The 20246-nt window shown below is 45.5% G+C and overlaps 1 protein-coding gene across 3 annotated transcripts in view; it reads left to right on the top strand.

Annotated features, from left to right (window-relative positions):
• The window catches only part of TOX2 (TOX high mobility group box family member 2), a 257719-nt gene that overhangs the window by 208097 nt on the left and 29376 nt on the right, over nucleotides 1-20246 (top strand). For all 3 annotated transcript variants that reach the window (XM_084645625.1, XM_084645627.1, XM_084645626.1), the window contains one exon: nucleotides 5032-5259. In XM_084645625.1, coding sequence (XP_084501751.1) covers nucleotides 5032-5259 — 228 coding nt within the window. The remainder of the gene's footprint in view (nucleotides 1-5031; nucleotides 5260-20246) is intronic.

Genomic DNA, 20246 nt, shown 5'->3' with positions numbered 1-20246 from the left:
AAATCCCTCCCCGAGCAAACTGTGCCGGGTGTGGGAGGACATGCTTAATGCACCAACTCTTTGGAGGTTGCAGCCTGTTCCCCCAGCATCATACCCAGCCAGCTCCACAGGCAGAGGGGTGGGGTCATGACTGTACTCCTCCCACTTCCTGTGGGGTGGGATGCACTCCTGTGGTGCTTACAGGGAGAAAGCCTTGTGCTTCCATGATTGTCTCTGGCATTTATGCAAAGTGTGAAGGTGGAGGAGACAGGAGGGTGGAAGAGACATAATGGCCCAGAACAATTTATCCCACTGTAGAGAGTAATCCCACTGTACATTGGTTGGCATGATGGGAGTGGGGGGTTTACATAATCTCACAGATCTTTCCATCTCTACCCAATGTGATTCTGTGACCTGGGCCTTGGTTCAGGTTTGGTTTAGGGTGCCAGTAATAATGATCAGGTTGTTTAAGCCTACATAATACCCGCCTGCAAGACACCTCCCTCTAGCCAGGACTATGTCGTACTACGCTGTACCAGATTCATACTTCAGCAGAAAATGAACTCTAAACAGTGTTGTAGCTCTGCTCACTGCTTAGCACATGGGCCATGAAAGCTGCACAATCCACACTGCTAAAGACTATAAGACCCAAATCCACAAAGGCATTTCAACAGAAGTTAGGAGTCTCAATACTCTGTGGGGCCAGGACATAGTCTGTCATTTGTCTGTAAAGTGCCATGCACACTTATGGCTCTGTATAAATAAGAATGATCACAAACTCCTAATAGTTGCTGAGAGTTGCTGGTTCTTGTTCTTGGCTCCTCTACTTGATGCTGCACTTTGGCCAATAACTGCTGGAGGGTTTGTTTTCTTTCCCATCAGTACAAAAGTAGATGAACTGAGATTAAAATGAGATAAAATGCCATCCAATTCACCCACGGAGTGAAACCTTGTAATGAATTTTTTCCTCCTAACAAGGTGGCCTTTCACCCCCAGGAATCCCATTCCAACCCAATTGGCAGTTTTAAATTAAATGTTTTTTTCTGTCCCATTCCCCCCCCCCTTTTTTTTTTTTTGCTTATTCGCTAATGGGCAACTGTCCATTTGAGAAATGCCACTGCACTGAGACCGAGCTTAATGGCCATTCAAGAGCTGATGAACAGAGAACATTAGAACTGTGCCAGCTGAAATGAGTCCTCTTAAACTCTGTGGTTTCCGAGCACTTCTGGTGCTTGCAATTAAATAACAAAGCCGTTATGACAGCAACCTTCTTTAGACAGACAGACAGCCATGTCTAGTTACATTTTATGCTTAAGGGCTTGGTATTCAGCCTAGTTTCTATCATAAAATGGTGTTTTTCTTTGAGTGCTGGTCCCTATGTGTAGGTATGCATGTGCTCCATATTCCTGGAGCTAGACAGTTTTGAAAGCAGTGTCCACTGATCCGCACATGCATCCTCACTCTCCCCGTGCCTCCAACCAAGGAGATAAAGGGTGAGGCAGACCAGCCTCCTCCCCAGTTCCTTCTCACCACCAGGTCAGAACTGCCAGAGTCCAGAGTTTTGTTGTCTTTATCCATTTATCTGTAAACTATATGTCTATATTTTGCTCTGCTATCCGCTGTCTAATCTCCCTTCCCCTCATGGGGGGAGGGCTCATTCCACGAGAGCACAAGTGACGTCTATGGCATCGCTTCAAGAAATACCTCTACTTGATATTTACAAAGCAACTACATGGAATTCCAGCCACACTGCTTCAGTACAGGACTCCCCCACCAGTGCATCCTTTGGAATGGTGGCCCTTCGTTCAGCTCTGCCATCTACATTCTCACACCTTCCTCCTACTTAAGTACTGCTTGTCAGTCACCCACAGTGGAATACACACAGGGACCAGCGCTCGAAGAAGAGGAAGTTACTTACTGGAGATTCTTCAAGATGTATGGTCCCTGTCTGTATTTCACTATTCGCCCTCCTTCCCCTCTGTTTTGGATCATCTTTTGATTCACAGTAGACCAGGAATTGGAGAGATGGTCAGTCTGCCCAGCCCTTTATCTCCTCAGTTGGAGTCATGAGGAGAGTGAAGGTGCAGGCACAGACCAACAGACACTGCTTTCAAAATTCTCTGGCTTCGGGGGCCTGGAGCATATGCATACCTACAGGGGCCCGCACAGGTCAAAGGACTTCCAATTATGAAAGTAAGTAACTTCCTCTTTTAAAATCATCTTCCTGATAAAGTGGGTAACTTTTTAACTAATGGAATTGCTGAGCAGTCTGAGAAGTGTCTCAACACTGTCAGCATTTGATAAGCAGAGATGCTAGTTGACTTTTTGCCTTTGAGGAAGTGTTTCTAGTGGTTAGAATACAGGACTGGCAGCCTTTGGTTCTGGGTTCTGTTCCTGGCTCTGCTGTTGACATGGGACAAGTCAACGAACCTCTTTGTGTCTTAGATTTTCCTCCTGTAAAATGTGTTTAATAATATTTCCCTGCCTCACAGGGGTATTGTGTGGCTTAACTCACTAACGTAGAGGTCCTCAGTGTATGAGTTCAAAGTGGTTTAAAAGTATCTCTTTCCTCTATAGGTGAACATGTACGCTTCAATATTCATGGATTTTCTTTTGTCTGTGTCTGATATACTTACCCCTGCTGCATCTTACCATCTTCTTTAGCAAATGCACTCCACCTGGAAATTTACTTTCTGTTTTCAAGTTCCGCGTGTTATTTCTTAGCCCTGTGACTGTGTGTTCTGGTTACCAGCTGTCACATATGCTACATTAACACCCTGGAATACCCAGGCATGCCAGCCTGGAACAGCAGCCTGTAAACAGCAGTAAAAAAGGTGGTTACATTTCAGCAGCATGGCCTGTGCAGCAGTGCCAAAGAGAGTGCCCAAGGCCAAAGATCAGACCCTATAAGAAGCAGAAGTTTGGCGGTGACACTAACTAAAAAGGGAAGCTATGGATTCTACCTCACTGGAGGCTGAGTCTTAGACTCTCTTCAAGAAGAATTTGGGGAGAATGAATTCAGTTCTGTTATGGTACAGGGAGTGGACTAAACGACCCACTAAATGGCCTGCCCAGCACAGTGATCTGATGAGACTTGGTAATCACAGGTAACAAAATGCAGCCCTGATCCTGTAGTCCTTCTGCACTCAAAACTCCCCTTGGTCTTTGGTCAAGGTTTAGGTAAGCAAGGAAAGCAGGAGAGGATCTGTACTCCCTTAAAATCTTGCCAGATGCTGCAGATAACTAAATAATTAATGTTACCTCAGTCTTTTCAGTGCTCTCAAAGCTCATGGAATGCTGAATGCATTCAGATAGCCGAGTCTACTTGTTTAACACAAAATTGGCAGGTCTCTAAGGATTAACACAGTGTATAGTGTTGTCATAAAGATATACTACACTTTACTTGTGAATTCCCCCAGAGGTGCTTCTTGCCCTGTTGTTGTGGAGTGTATGCGTGTGTGTGTGCGTACGTGCAAACAGGCCCTGCACTATTTGGGGGAGGGAAGCAAGCTGCCTTTCAAAGTATAGATGTCCCCAAAAGGGCACGGTGCTCCAGTGTCATGCCGGTAGTGCTTGTGGCCCCTGCTCATGACTGCTCTGGGGGGCAAGGTGGACCTGGTGCAAAGGAACACAGCACGCAGTCGGAATGAGGAAAGTTGGGGAATGATGGGTAAAGATGGACCATGACTTCACCAGGGTGAAATCAGGACAGGGAGGAATCTGAGAAAGGGGAAAGCAAAAACATGAAAGTGAATTTTGAAAAAAGTGTGTGCTGCTGAATGAAACCAGCTGGAAAGCAAAATGAATGGGGAGGTCACCGGCAGAGGAAATGGGCAGGGCACAGGGAGGGAGTATATGAGCCTCCAGGGGATGGTTAGGGGAAATAAGCAAGAGCAAGTGAAAGTATCTGGGGAGCTGTTTAGTGGAAACAGTGAGGGAGGTTGTGTCCCTAGGAGAGAGCATGAGGAATGTGGGGATACATCAGGCACCATTTTAGTCTTGGTGCTTACAAAAGAAAAGGAGGGAAACATGCCACACACAGAGGGGAATGTACTGGGGGACAAAGAGTGAGAAACTCATGAAACTACAGGACACCAGCACAAGTCAGGGAGAGAAGTGCAGTGACAGTTCCAGAGCTGTACACCCAGCATCCCACAGTGCAGAAAGAGGAGGTGAATAGAAAATATGAACGCCTGGGCACAGCTGGAGGGGAGCAGAGTGCTAAAGTGACACCTCCCCCTCCCCCAATATTGAAAAGGGATCAGTGGAAGAGCTATGGCAAACTCCATACAGACTCCAACTAACATACAGACTGAGATGGATTCCTGAACAACTGATCAAGCATGCAGTCGGAGGTCAGGTGGAACTTCGGGAGAGTTATTCCACAGGCTACACCAAGGAAGGGCCTGCTTAACTAACCTGACTAATGTCTCTGGGGAAGTGATAATAGGAGCAGCATGGGGTGAAAGAGACGCATTATTTGGAATTTCCAAAGGCCTTCAATACACTGCTTAAAAAACTGATCTACATTGGGTTAACAATGTAGTATCAGTGGCGAAATCTTCAGGGGCATAAGAAGCTGGGTGGTCACCAAGATCAGAGAGTGGTACTGGTGAGAGATCAGGTGGGAGGGAGTTGAAAAACAGTGTACTGGCCCAGTCTTGTTCATACCATACACAGCAAGTACATCGAGGCGGGAATAACCAGCAAATTGCTCAAGTGGTTCAGGATGGCAGTAATGGGATACCTGTGCTGGAGGGCAGTGCTGGGTAGCTAGGGGAAAGCCCAGGAGCTGCCTGCACTAGGCCTGCCCTTAGCCAGGGTTATTAGTTCCTCACTTGGGTTGAACACTAAACTTCTCAAACTATTTGTACAAGTGAAAGGGATGATACTGGGGAGAGAGTCAGGTTGTGGTGCCAGGCGCCATCCTGTGCCTGTCATGAGTGCTCGTTCTTCATTGGCTTCCTGTCTCATCATTTTCCCAATGCCACCAGAATCTTTAACTCCAACCAGAGAGAGCTGGTCATTACTGGGTCCCTTTTGGTTTTACAGATTTCTGGAGAGAAGAGACCATCAACAGACCTGGGCAAGAAACCCAAAAGCCAAAAGAAGAAGAAAAAGAAGGACCCCAACGAGCCCCAGAAGCCTGTGTCAGCTTATGCCCTGTTTTTCAGAGACACACAAGCAGCTATCAAAGGGCAAAACCCAAATGCTACATTCGGAGATGTTTCAAAAATTGTTGCATCCATGTGGGACAGTTTGGGAGAAGAACAAAAGCAGGTGAGTTTCTGATCTGGTTTGTTACAGCTGTTGAATTGGTTTTATTTTTCTACCTCCAGCGAGTTAGAGTCTGGCCCAGCATGGTAGAAACCGTTGGGAGCTTAGGTACCCAAAGGTGTATGCACAAAAATGGAGGCTATTTTCAGGAGTATTGTTGAAGTGCCCTTTGCCACTAGAAGCAAGGCTTTAGGGTTTGCATGCACAATTTTGAGCTCCTAATTCTATACAGTAATTGTGTGACCTGGCCCCTGGATAATTCCAGTGGAAGTAAGTTCTCTCCACACACAAATCTCAAGAGCAGCTATATCATAATGCAGTGCAGCTACAATGAATCAAAGATAGTTTTTTTATGGACTTGTCCTGGAATGCTCACAACCTGCTGCATGCCATTTGATAGAGCTGTGGGTCAGAAGCCACTAGAGAATATGTTCTGAGTGCCTCTGTCCTTATCGCATCCTCCAGTGAGCACACACAGATGGAGTTCTGCATGCAACAGATTTTTTGAAGTTTTGTATTCAGAGCCTGACCTATCAAAGCTAACATTACAACTCCCATCCCACCACACTGCATGTAGACATGTCGGAGACCTGCTAGGTGATCAGCTGTTAACACAGTGCATCCTCTAGTCACATCTTTACTGTTGCAGTTCACAAGTAATTAGCCTTGCTGGCAGTATTTCTAATAGTCCCTAAAGGAGTATGTAGAGAACACACTGATGGCTGCAGTAATATTAACTAGGGCACAGAGTAGAACTGTATGGATTTTAATGGCAGTTACTCTACTGGGGTGAGTTAGAGTGATGGTGTCAGGTCAGATTAGGTCTAAGGCTGTATTATTACTCTGACTTCCATAGAGATGGTGTGGGGGTGATGTGCCCCAACCTCCCTCTCTCCCTGCATGGATCTCCTGGCTCTTGGGGCACTCCCTGCAGACTGCGGGGAGGTAGCCAAGTTCGGGGAGGTAGCTCAGGCTAGTACCACTGGGAAGGGATAGAACCACACACAGAATATCTCCCACCTGTGCAGGTCAGGGGATATGATCAGGCTCATACCGTTGTAGTGTCAAAGGGAAGATAGCCTGAGCTTTAGAGCTGAGCTGCTTGTGCAATGTGCTTTGCACATTGGAAAACGTAATCCCAACTATACATATAAAATGATGAGGTCTAAATTAGCTGTTACCACTCAAGAAAGATCTGGGAGTCACTGTGGATAGTTCTCTGAAAACATCATAGAATCATAGAATATCAGGGTTGGAAGGGACCTCAGGAGGTCATCTAGTCCAACCCCCTGATCAAAAGCAGGACCCATCCCCAATTAAATCATCCACTCAGTGTGCAGCGGCAGTCAAAAAAGAGAACAGAATGTTGGGAATCATTAAGAAAGGGACAGAAAATATCATACTGCCTCTATATAAATCCATGGTACGCCCACATCTTGAATACTGCATGCAGATGTGGTCGCCCCATCTCAAAAAGGATATATTGGAATTGGAAAAGATTCAGAAAAGGGCAACAAAAATGATTAGGGGTATGGAACGGCTGCCATATGAGGAGAGATTAATAAGACTGGGACTTTTCAGCTTGGAAAAGAGACGACTAAGGGGGAATATGGTAGAGGTCTATAAAATCATGACTGGTGTGAAGAAAGTAAAAAAGGAAGAGTTATTTACTCCTTCTCATAACACAAGAACTAGGGGCCATCAAATGAAATGAATAGGCAGAAGGTTTAAAACAAACAAAAGGAAGTATTTTTTCATACAATGCACAGTCAACCTGTGGAACTCCTTGCCAGAGAATGTTGTGAAGGCCAAGACCATTAACAGGGTTCAAAAAAGAACTAGATAAATTCATGGAGGATAGGTCCATCAATGGCTGTTAGCCTCTGTTTGCCAGAAGCTGGGAATGGGCAACAGGGGATGGATCACTTGATGATTACCTGTTCTGTTCATTCCTTCTGGGGCATTTGGCATTGGCCACTGTCGGAAGACAGGATGCTAAGCTAGATTGACCTTTGGTCTGACCCAGTATGGCCGTTCTTATGTTCTTTGTCCTTTGCAAAGAGATCCTTCATGCCATTGGGAAGGAGGGGAGGGGCTTTCCTTTGGGAAGTAATTTCATTTGAATAATATAAACATTATTTAAGACAATATAAATCCCTTGTACACATGCAAAAGCAGGGAAATTCTCAGGGCTCGTTATTACAGCCAGTCATGTAAAATAAGCCTAGTCAGGAAACAGTTTTGTATGTGCTGATTCACTGTTCTGGGGCTTGCTTATAAACTACAATAGCTTCTCTACAGATTGGCAGCCTCAAATCCAGTGTCAAGGCTTCAAAAAAGCCTAGGAAGCAGATCTTCAGTGTAACATCTCACAGGGAACTTCCCTACTCTGTAACCATCACACAGCCCTCAGTCTGTTTCACGCAGAGATTTCTAGGCTCAGTTTAGCTATTCTTGTTGATGTTGAGTCAGTTACAAAAGCCCTGTAATTGCCTATTGCGAAGACCCCAGGGCACCCTTTTTTGGTAGCACGTGTGTCTTTTTATCACAAGGAGAGAGATCTGACATTCTCTGCAATTGGTCTCTGAACCCAACCGTTCGGAAATTCACCATTCTCTCCTGAAGCACAGAGCCCTAACTTTAAAGGCTTACTGACAGCTTAGGGCCTGCGCCCTCTGTCACTGAGCTCCCAGTGCTCCCACTGCCAGAATTCCAGGTGGCTACCCTTAAGAGAGGAGCAGCAAATAGACAGAACCAATTGAAACGAAAGTTATGCCGGGAAATAGTCCCTGTTGCTTTGGGTCAGGCACAAACAGCATGGATGTATTTCACTCCGGTGGTGTAAAAGCCATTTTATTTAACTGCAAAGATTCATGACTCTCCACACTAGTGTTGTTTGCCAGGCTGCATGAGGCTTCCGTACTGTCTTCCATACCATTCGTATTGGTTATTCCTTGGTGTATTTTATTTTCTTAAGTTCTAAAGAAATCTATAACCTGTGTAAATATAAAAGTGCCAATTGAGAGAAGTACATCATTCACCCTGAGACACTGCAGATGACATCAGAACAGGGGGGTCAGGGGGCCATGGCCCCCTCACTTTTTATCTACCATAAAGCCAAGCGATGGGGAGAAGGAAAGGGGCCTCGGGGGAAGGGGTGGTGCAGGGGCAAGGCCTCAAGGGAAGGGGCTGCATGGGGGTGGGGCGTCAGGGGAAGGGATGATGAGGCGTCAGGGGAAGGGATGATGATAATCTGATGAGGTTCAATAAGGATAAGTGCAGGGTCCTGCACTTAGGACGGAAGAACCCAATGCACAGCTACAGACTAGGGACCGAATGGCTAGGCAGCAGTTCTGCGGAAAAGGACCTAGGGGTGACAGTGGACGAGAAGCTGGATATGAGTCAGCAGTGTGCCCTTGTTGCCAAGAAGGCCAATGGCATTTTGGAATGTATAAGTAGGGGCATAGCGAGCAGATCGAGGGACGTGATCGTTCCCCTCTATTCGACATTGGTGAGGCCTCATCTGGAGTACTGTGTCCAGTTTTGGGCCCCACACTTCAAGAAGGATGTGGATAAATTGGAGAGAGTCCAGCGAAGGGCAACAAAAATGATTAGGGGACTGGAACACATGAGTTATGAGGAGAGGCTGAGGGAGCTGGGATTGTTTAGCCTGCAGAAGAGAAGAATGAGGGGGGATTTGATAGCTGCTTTCAACTACCTGAAAGGGGGTTCCAAAGAGGATGACTCTAGACTGTTCTCAATGGTAGCAGATGACAGAACGAGGAGTAATGGTCTCAAGTTGCAGTGGGGGAGGTTTAGATTGGATATTAGGAAAAACTTTTGCACTAAGAGGGTGGTGAAACACTGGAATGCGTTACCTAGGGAGGTGGTAGAATCTCCTTCCTTAGAGGTTTTTAAGGTCAGGCTTGACAAAGCCCTGGCTGGGATGATTTAACTGGGAATTGGTCCTGCTTCGAGTAGGGGGTTGGACTAGATGACCTTCTGGGGTCCCTTCCAACCCTGATATTCTGTGATTCTATGATGGCACGGGGCGGGGCCTCGGGGAGGAAGGGGTGAGGAGGGGCCTCGGGGAAGGGGCAGGGCCACAGTTCAGGCACTGGTGGCTCCCCCACTGTTAGTAAGCTTCTACCACCCCTGCATCAGAAACCCAGAATCAGTTGAGAAAATGAATATTTAGATGACTTCTAAATTGTGGCTAAAAAGGATTTTTCATGCTTCCTGTCCTTTACATGATAAACCAGATGGTCAGTCTAGTTCTGGTGGGTGCTGTCAGAATGTGCATAGGCCCTTTTCACATGATGCAATGCTGCAACCCTCAGTCACTCCCGTCAATGAGTGTTTATTCATGCAAAGGGTCCCACTGACTTCAATGAGATTACCAGCATTGTGATCAGTGGTTGCACAATCAAGCCCGTATTCTGGTTATTATTTACCCAGTGGACTTTAACAGCTAGGGTATGGCATGTAAAGTCTTGGACATCCCTTTCTATGGCAGTGACCCTTTTGATGGTTTGCTGATCCGATCCTCTCCCATCTCTCTGCTGCTGTGGTCTTGTCTCCTGAATACACCATAACTTCTTATTACTAAACAGCCCCAAAGTCCTTCCCCTAGGTAAAAAGTACTCTGTTCCATTTCTCTGACCCTGCTCTCACTTAACACATTCCCCTCTGCTTTGCTCCTACAACCAGACCTCCTGGAATTCCTCTTGACCTCACACCTTCTCTGTCGTCTTACATCTTAGCTCTCTGTAAGGTGTCCAGCACCATCCTCTTGCTGGGATTCATCCTGGCTTTGACTTGGCCTCTACTGAAATTCTTAATCCTGAAATCCTTAACTACTAGTCTTCCTAAATTATTACTCTCTGTACTTCAGCAAGTCCAAAAGGTTGGCCTATGGAACTCATTGCCACATGATATCATTGAGGCCAGGAACTTAGCAGGATTCCAATAATAATTGAACATTTATATGGAAAATGAGAAAATGGTCACTGTTTGGGACAGGATTCTGAACTAGATAGACTCCGAGTCTGATCTGGTCTGGCAATTCCCATGGTTCCTAGGAATGTTCTTTCTTTCCAGGTCTGAGAATCATACCAGTCTTATCCTCTCTGTCACCTTCCCTCTGGCTTCTCCCCTATACAGCCGTTAAACCAATTCAAAATGGCTTTCCTACGTTTCAGATCTCTCCAGGGCCTTATTCCTCCTCCACATCTCTGGCCTCATACCCATCTGCTCCCTGGCTCCGACTCTGATCTCAGTTGCACTGGTGTAGTGCAGAAGTAATCCTGGTCAATGTAACCAAGACAAAAACCAAGCCCACAGACTCCACTTCTCCATTCTGGGACTTCTTTCTGTCCCCCTCTTCCATGCTATCCACAGCAGTTGGTGCTTTTTGCATGGGCTGCACCCTTCATCTGGAAATTGGCCCTTCCCCCCATCTCTAATCCATGGAGCCACTTTCACTTCTAGTCATTAATAATCTGCTTAAAACCTACCTTCCCCTGTAGCTTATGGTTGACTCTCACAGTAAATCGTCCTATGACACCATATGAATTAGGACCCTCCAGGAATGTAATGGGCTAAATTTACCCCTGATATAACCCCATTAACTTTAGAGAGCCACGGGAGAGGACTCTGCCTTCCCAGAGAATGGAGTAGCTGCGTAAAGGCCCTTCTAGCCCAATGGCTGGAGTAGCCCCCAGGGGCCCTCCCTTCTGCAGCATCCGGTGGAAGAGGAGGACAGGAGGATTCATGCAGACCACCCATGCGCCCCTCATACCCTTGTGTGCTACCATACCAGACTCCATGCCCTGTAGTCCTTCCACCTCCCCCTTCCACAGCTGAGCTGCATCAGTTCTGCTGCCAAGAGACCCTCTGCAGAGCAGGGGTTGGAATTGCCCCTAGGTTTCTGACCCCTCCCATGTACAGAGCCCAGGCATATCTGAGTTATAGATGTACAGAAGAAACCCAACCCAGGCTTCGGAGACAGCAGCTTTCTCAACCTTTATTCCTGCCACTTAATTTCAGCCCTAACTGCATCTTCTTTTCTTAATATGTTAAAGATGTCTCTGTGGATGGGAGACCCAGTTTCAACCCAGCCCAGCTGAAAATTGGGTTTACATAATGGAAACATTGGTGCAACCCCTGCCTGAGCAAGGTGCAAATGCTCAACTCTAATTAACAGAAGGAATTAAACCAGCCCATTTTTCTTGCCTGCTAATTCTCCCTTATTTTCTTTTACAAGAGAGCAGTGGCGCTTGCCATTTCTTTACACATGCTTTATAAGTGGCTCAATTTCTCTCTCTTTCTAATTGATTTAATTAAGTCATTTGTTCCTTGTCTGAATGCTTAAATATTAACTTCCTGGCTTTGTCTCCATCTGTAAACATTTCTCCTGCTACAATTACCCCCTCCGCCTGAGGCCCTGGCAGAGAGGACACTATTTATCTTTGACTCCGAGGCTGCACTGGTGGTTTGTGAGATGGGACACGTTTGTTCTTGAAGAGTTTGGCTGGATTATGGTTTGTTTAGTCCCTATTTGCTTTCTCTTGGCCAAGCTGCCAGTATTTCCAGTCTCCTTCATTTACATTCCCAAGCAAATGCTAAGGAAAAAAAGACAGGTTAAATTAACACAATTTTTTTGATATATGAAAACACTGACTGGTGCTTAGAACATACAGTATATAGGGCATTTCTTCTAAGCATCTCAAAGCATGATACAATCCTCCTAACTGTAAGGATAGCTAAGCACTTGAACAAATTCCTTAGGGAAGTTGTGGAATCTCCGTCATTGGAGGTTTTTAAGAGCAGGTTAGACAAACACCTGTCAGGGATGGTCTAGAGATAATACTTAGTCCTGCCTCAGTGCAAGGGGCTGGACTATCAAGGTCCTTTCCAGGCCGACGTTTCAATGATTAATGTATTAACTCAAACATTCCTTTGTAAATAGACAGGTAAGCATCATTATCCCTATTTAACAGATGGGCAAAGGGAGGGGCCAAGAAGGTAAGTGGCTAGAACAGTCACTCAGTGAATCTGTGACCGAAATAGAAATAAAAACCAGGAATCCTGACTCTCAGCAGTCGCTTTTCTAGACTACAATTCACTAGATCCTCTGAAAAGACACTCTAGTGTTCATTACTGGTTCTAATACATGACTAGCTCTGGAGACATGGACTTTTTTAAATGTTTATAAAGTATCTGAAAGAAATTTAATTTACATTGTTTTTCACATGGAGATAATCTCTCAGTAAGGTCCATGCGAAGTATGAATGGCAAGATTGCAGTCTGCCACAGAACCCAGTGTTCAGAAAGACATAACTTTAGCCCCATAATAAACGATTCCTTACAACAATGAAAACCAGACAAGCAATGAGCCAAATCCTGAAGGCCTTACTCAATTTTTACTGAGTTCTTGCTCAGACAAAACTCCCATTGACTCCAACAAGGTTTTTCCGGCATAAAAACCGTGGATTTAGGGATATGTCCCCAGAATGTTATTGTGTAGCTGGCATAACATAGAGACCCCAGCCTTGCATTCCTTGCACGCACACACAACTCCCATTGATGTCATCAGGAGTTTGGGATCTGCAAGGTATGGTGGATCAAGACTATAGATAGCTGATGTTCTCAAAAGCAAACTAGGGAAAAGTAGCGTAGATGAAATGACTAGAAGGTGGATACACAACTGGTTGAAAGACCATACTCAAAGTGTAGTTGTGGATGGATCTCTGTCAGACTGGGAGGATGTCTCTAGTAGGGTCTCACAAGGGTCAGTCCTTGGTCCACTGCTATTCAGTATTTTCATTAATGACTTGGATAATGGAGTGGAGCATATGCTTATAAAATTTGCAATCCGGTGGGTAGTGAAGACGTACCCTAAGAGTAGTTAAGCTCAGGAACAGTCTTCCAAGGGTGGTTGTGGAGTCATCATCACTGGAGGTTTTTAAGAAGAAAGGATGGACAAATGTGTCAGGGATGGCTTAGGTTTACTTGGTCCCGTCTCAGTGCAGGGGGCTGGACGTGGTGGCCTCTCAAGGTTCCTTCCAGCCCTACATTTGTATGATCCTATGATTTTAAAGAAGGCAAAAGTGTTCCCAAGTCACTAGTCAATTCAGACAATATTTTTATGCATCATTTGCCTCATTGAGCTTTCCACTTTTTATAAGAGGATAACTGGAAGTGAACTCCTCCCACAGCCCTTTGGACTTGATAGCTCTGTTTCGCTTGGACAAAGATTGCAAACCTTATCATTTCTTGTTTTCAGATGGTCTCAAACCTCTCCTTGCAGGTGAGTTTTGGTGCAAGCTCTTCCAGATAATGGCCAGGATGAGGCAGGAGGGGAGGACCAAGGGCAGGGGTTTGAATCTGGTTGTCTGATGAATCTATTCTTAGCTGAGCGGAGCCATTGCATTATCAAGTCACACCTTTCTAATACATGCTGACCGTTTCACAGCACATGCCCATTAAGTATTACAAATACATTGATCCGTCTGTCCCTATATGCTACATTTGAAAGTTATATATGGTATTGAGTGAACCCAGCCGCCATATCTGTGCTGGTGAAGGATGGTCCATAAATTCCTTGCCTGTGCCAGTACCTTGGCCAGGATCACTACACAGCAGGGGTGGGCAAACTGCAGTTCGCAGGCTGGATCCCGCCCACCAGCTGTTTAAATCCAGCCCTTGAGCTCCTGCTGGGGAGTGGGATCTGGGGCTTTCCCTGCTCCGGCGCTCCAGCTGGGGAGCAGGGTTGGTGGCTGCTCCATGTGGCTCCCGGAAGCAATGGCATGGCCCCCCTCTGGCTCCTACACGTAGAGGCAGCCATGGGGTTCCATTCTGCATGCTGCCTCCACCCCAAGCACCACCCCAGCAGCTCCCATTGGCTGGGAACTGCAGCCAATGGGAGCTGCAGGGGCGGTGCCTGCAGACGGGGCAGTATGTGGAGCCACCTGCCCATGCCTGTGTGTAGGAGCTGGAGAAGGGACATGCCGCTGCTTCCAGGAGCCGCTTGAGGTAAGCACCGCCCGGAGCCTGAACCCCTGAGCCTCTCCCCACATCCCAACCCCCTGCCCCAGCCCTGATCCCCCTCCCGCCCTCCAAACCCCTTGATCCAAGCTCCACCCTAGAGCCCGCACCCCCAGCTGGAGCCCTCATCCCATCCCGCACCCCAACCCTTGCCACAGCCTGGAGCCCCCTCCCACACCCTGAACTCATTTCTGGCCCCACCCCGGAGCCCGCACCTCCAACCAGAGCCCTCATCCCCTCCTACACCGCAACCCCAATTATGTGAGCATTCATGGCCCGCCATACAATTTCTATTCCCATATGCGGCCCTCAGGCCGAAACGTTTGCCCACCCACGCTACACAGTGTTTCCAATCCCTCCAGTTAGAGAGGGTGGCCCAGTGCCAGTCCTCCTGGCAGGCAGAATCTAATACCCTCCCACAGCTGGCTGATTGGCAGTGTGTGTTAATTTGAGAGACACTGCATATGGCTTCTCTACAAATTGAAGCGAGACGCTGCTGTTTGCCACATACCTCTGACAGCAAGCAGAGGGTTAATCCTCTCTCTCCTTTGGGTTGCTAATGATTATATGCACTGGAATAGCAAAGCTGTAGCCTTTTATTTGCCATTGAACAGGTGCTGCTGCTCCCACAAAGCAAATTTGCTTTTTTCTCCTGATGAAATAAGCAAAATAAAGGTTGCTTCCATCCCATTTCAAATATGTTTTTTCTTTCTCCTCCACTAACTGAAAGACAAACACAGACTGGGAAACAGAATGCATATTATGCAAGAAAACCTATAATCTAGGAACATCTTTGATTAGAAGGCTGCTGTCACGGACGTGTATTTCTTAGCCTTTCTTTTTCTTCTGGTTTATCACTTGTGCCTTTTGTCAGATTGTTCCTTCTTCTTCTCTTCCCAGCCTCTTCACAATGAATCTTCATTTTCCCTCTGACACACTTGTATCTAAATTCCTCATTTCCTGCCTTTTTTTATTTATATCTGTTGCCTGGTGATTTGATCATGCTGTGGAATACAGGATTAGCAATCTCCCTGTCCTTGGGTACTGCTCAAGGACACCTGTTCAACAACTTGCACCATTTCCTTCCCCTCCTTAACCCTTTCGGGCATTGAACTTTGCCATGTGCAAATAATAATAAATATAATAAATAATATTAATAATTTTAAATACCATAACCACTACTTTTACAGTACATTATAATCTTCATTCTTCAACAGCTGGCATGGCCTTTCCTAAGAGGCTTACACCGGAATCTAAAGAATGTGACACTAAAAAAAAAATAATAATACACAGTCTTTGAACTTTGCAAATAGTTTAGCAGCTGTTCCTGTAGAGATAGCTTATACTTTACTCAAAAGTGAAATGCTAATTCAGCTATTATCATCAAATGGGATACCTGTCTTTAGTAATCCTTCAACTCCCAGCTTCCCGTATAATTCCTTGCCACAATGTTATTTTTTTCATTAAACAGCTACATTCACAATATTAGACAGAGGTTTAAAACGAGCAGGCTGATTTGACGCTAACTGTGGCAGATCTTGAGGATCAGATTGAAAGGAATTCTTCTAATTCTGCAGAGAAGATTCTATCCTGGAGCAAGCATGGAGTTGAGGCCACCTGTCAAAATGCAGTTAAGATGCTGGAATCTAGTTAACGTTAGCACCATCTAGAAGAGCTTAGGTTATCCAGAAAGGTACCGTTCAGACGCTACCTTACTGGACTGACTAGGTTCAAGTAAGTCGGCCAGAGGCTGTTGCATTGGGTTCCCAGGGATGAGGTGCAAAGTGCACTGGTCTCCAGTAGGGCTAGCTGTTCCACCTGGAGGGTGTGGCATGTATTTAAACATGTGGGCAAAAAGGTCATGCTAGAATAAAGGAGGCAGTCGAAGCCTTTACTCCTCTGTCCCTTAAAAAATGGAGGAAGAATCTGATCTCTGCTCTTCTTAGAATGCTTTAATGGTTCTCCAGGATGACCCTGCAGGAGAGGGGAGTGGGCCCTCGCTCCTGTTTGAGGGAGGCACAGTCCTAGCACTGGAATTGGTGTGAATAGCACAGGATCCCACGGGACTGCTGTCATTACAGGGCATGAGTTCTTGATGATGAGAGCCCTCGCTGAGGAGCTCTGTGACCATGCCCATCTGCCTTTGTAGGTGACGCAACAAAGGCCCTATCCATGATACCCAGACAGCTGTGCCAGGGAGCCAAACAATTTGGTTGTCCCCCAGCCTGGCTATAAATGTAGCTCAAATCTGTGGTGCAGGTAACCCTGTTTCATACCCAGGTACAGCCTATGCTATAAGTCTGAACCAGGTCAATAGGCAAATCAGAGGGAAACAAAATGGCAATGAGGTTCCCTGGCCTCTTGGTGTTTATTCCTCCAACAGCTCAGCTGTAGTTAGCTGTATTGATTGACTGAACCATCCTTCTCATATAATTTTTCTCCTCTTCCATGAGCTCAGCCTCTCTGATCTTGTTGCCTGGTTTAATCTCCTCCTGGTTCAGTGGCTCTTGTCCTGTTCCATCTCTTTACCATGAGCACCCCAGGACCCTACCTCATTCCTTATGTGTTGCCTTTGGTTTTCCAAGCCAGCGACCCCTGTCATTGCCCTGACAGAGAGAGCGAAATACATTAACCTGAAACATGGAGCCTGCTCCAAGAAGCTTTCAGAGATGAGGTGTGCCCCTTTAGAAAAATTTCATGTTCAGCAGTGTAGTTAAACTCTGCCCAGACCAGTGCAACCTCCCTGAAGTCAGTGGATAGCACATGTATAAATCAAGGCAGGAGTTAGCCTTAGTTCAGTGCTACTCTATTCGTCTCCAGCAGGAGGTACCAGGGCGAAGACTCCAGGGTATCATCATTGCCTCCTGCTTGTCACTTGTACATAAACAGCCCATGCCTGACTCCAGGTGATAGTGGGTGAATTGCCAAGGGCTGGGAGATTTTGTTTGGCTGAGATGTCCAGAAGCGATTCTGCTGCATATTGAAAAGTTACATGAATGATGTGGCCTCCTCTTCCCCCCGCACCCATTCCCTTGTCTCCCATCCTCTCTTCCCTGACCACATTTCCTGTGTCTCACTCCCCAAAGCCCTATTCTATCTCAGGGGAAAGACCCAAAGGGCTCTCAGCTGACATGGTGATGGGGGCGTCAAGACACCTGCATAGAACAGAAAACCTCAGATTTCCTTGGTCGTTGCTGTCAAGGTCTCTGGAGTGACCCATGGCTGTGAATGCCCACCTCAAGAAACAGGGCACAAACCCCGAATTGGTTGTATGTTGTATACTTAGATTTTATCCACCAAGTGTGAACAAATCAAGCACTACAACACCCTCAACATGGAACCACAGACAGCCCCCTTGGGCACTCCAGTCTATTTTGCCACTCAGGCAGGCTTGCCTTAGTGATAGATGGTCCCTTACACCAAAAATCACAATAATATTCAGGTTACTCCCAGTCCCTAAGGACCAGTCACTTACTCCAGGTCAGGTGCACCCTAGATCTCTCACCAAAGTGAACACTTGTAAGCAATCCTATAATGAACTAAAGGTTTATTAACTAAGAAAAAGAAATGAGAGTTATTTAAAGGTTAAAGCTGGTAAACACACACACGAGTTACAGTCTTAAGTTCCAAAAGATGAGAGTAGCTGCTATAACATGCAAGATTTATATGTCCTTTAGGGCTAGCCCATGCTAAACAACTGGGGACCCCTTGCTTATGCTTCAAAACTTCACCCCTCAGAATTCAGGCAGCATAGGGATACAATTTCTCTTTAACAGGGATTTTTATTCCCTTCCCCCCAGCATTCAAACTGTGATGGGATGAGGGCGTAGTTTGACTTCTGTATTTGGGGAGACAAGGGGCTTAATAATATGTATAGGTCTAACTTCTGGATTTACTGATTGTTAGTGGTAGTTAAATTACAGAGTACTTGAAATCACAAATACAGTTTACATTCATTATTTAATCACCTTTATTTTTTTTATTTTTCCTCAATTATTTGCCTTGTATACCAGCTACCACTTAAAGAGCAGCATTCGCATAAAAAAATTATTGAATAAACAGAACCAAGCACTTTCATGTAACTATGAATCATGTCTCCCTGATTTTAGAGTTACATAAACATTGTCTTAATATAAAAATACTGTATTTATCTTAATGTAGAGGCAATTGTCTTTCCCTTTAGTTAGCTTTTCTCGGTTTTAGATAGAGTAAAATGGACCTAAGTTAAAACAGAGTACTATTTTACTCAATTTAAAACTTTTAAAGGTCACAGAGTCACTTGTCCATCGGTGTTTTGCATCATTTTATAGAATCTAATAGAAAATTATATCTCTGCTATAGGTTTTTAGAGTAATTTCTCAAGGTGCTTGATCTAATTCCTATTGAAGTCAATAGGAATCTTTGGCAAGATCTACACTCCACACCCCTGAGCAACATAATTATACGGACCCTACCTCTCCTTCTTCCCGCCCCCTCCCTCCCCCCCAACGCAGACAGGCAGAAGCGACCAACAAAACCTTTTATCCGTTGATGCTTCACAATGGCTTGTCTGGTCTACCCAGGCCTTTTGTTGGGGAGGAGATAACGCCTCTTGTGGTAAACTAGCATTTCACACTTGGTAATGCTTCTCCCCAGCTGTGGGGATTTACAGTCTTAACAAACATGTTAATAGGTACAGAGCAAACACTTAAATATTACCTTATATGATGGGATACAGATATTATAAGTAAGATTAAGGCATGCAGCATCCTACAATCATTTCATAAAGTCTAAATGCATTCTCGTAACTCTAATATCTATTTTAGCAATATGAACACACAGACGATCCAGGCTGATTTCCAGCTATGCATTTGTCAGTGTCCAGTGAGGCCTAGGAGTCTTGGCATGAGCTGGCACTTGGTCTGCAAGCATCACGGTTACATTTTCATGTGGATAAATACTGGAGGCTTATGGAAGTTGCATTATGAAACCACTGAACATATGAAAGTTGCTGGTTTGGGATTTCATTAAAAACTTGAAACTCAGACCAGGATCAGCACAAGGTTCATGAACAATGCTTTCAAGTAATCCTGGGCTTTACATCATAAAACAGGTGAAATTCACCATTTCACATAGCTTTCATGCAAAATCAGGTTAAACTCAGCAGCAGTTTTGACTGCATTTTTGAGGCTTGGGATTCAGTGGGATTACACAAATGTGAGAGCAGAATATATCTCGTTGTGGCTACCTTACACAGAAATGGACACATTCACTATGCTAAGTAGCGATATACAGTACCCATGGCAAAATGCATGTGCAACATTCCCATATAAATACACTGCATGGGGAGTGGAACAGAGTTTATACTAAATGGATAAATCACCCAAGGAAAAAATTACTTGCTCAGCAGAAAATAATAGATCACCCATCTAATCAGAGACATCTGCTCATTGGACCAGATACATCACTTACTGACAGGGTACTGCATATATCACCTGCAGGATATAAGGGCGTCTGAGGCCTGTTGTAAAGTTATATTACATTTCAGCCACAGTGAAGCCTAGACTTGCTGGGAACAATATACAGCGCGGTCTTGTAAGGCAACCTGGCCATAATACTGACCAGTAATAGTGTTTATACAGAGAGCTGGCAATGATGAACCGTGGTAATTCAGTGGGGAGATAATAGGCAACAATGTAATGACCTGGCTGTTGTTAGCAATGGGATGATACCAGACTGGTACCACTAACTGGAAGCAGACAGGAAGGCCTTGTGAGTGCCATCCAAGGCTTTTGCACAGTCCTTCGTGCCCTGAGGGGAATACGGGCTGGGGGAAGCTGAACGTTTCTCCCCGAGAACAGAATGAGTGAAGTTCCCTGGAGAGATAAAGTGATCTAGCAGGGCTGTATGGTGAAAGAGGAAAGGCTTGAGTTTCTCTTAACATAGCCCCAAGAGTCTGAACT

Source organism: Lepidochelys olivacea, assembly GCF_965140295.1.
Source record: "Lepidochelys olivacea isolate rLepOli2 genome assembly, chromosome: 13".
Classification (NCBI taxonomy): domain Eukaryota; kingdom Metazoa; phylum Chordata; order Testudines; family Cheloniidae; genus Lepidochelys; species Lepidochelys olivacea.
Note: the sequence above shows the minus strand (reverse complement) of the source record. Positions and strands in the feature narration are given on the sequence as shown.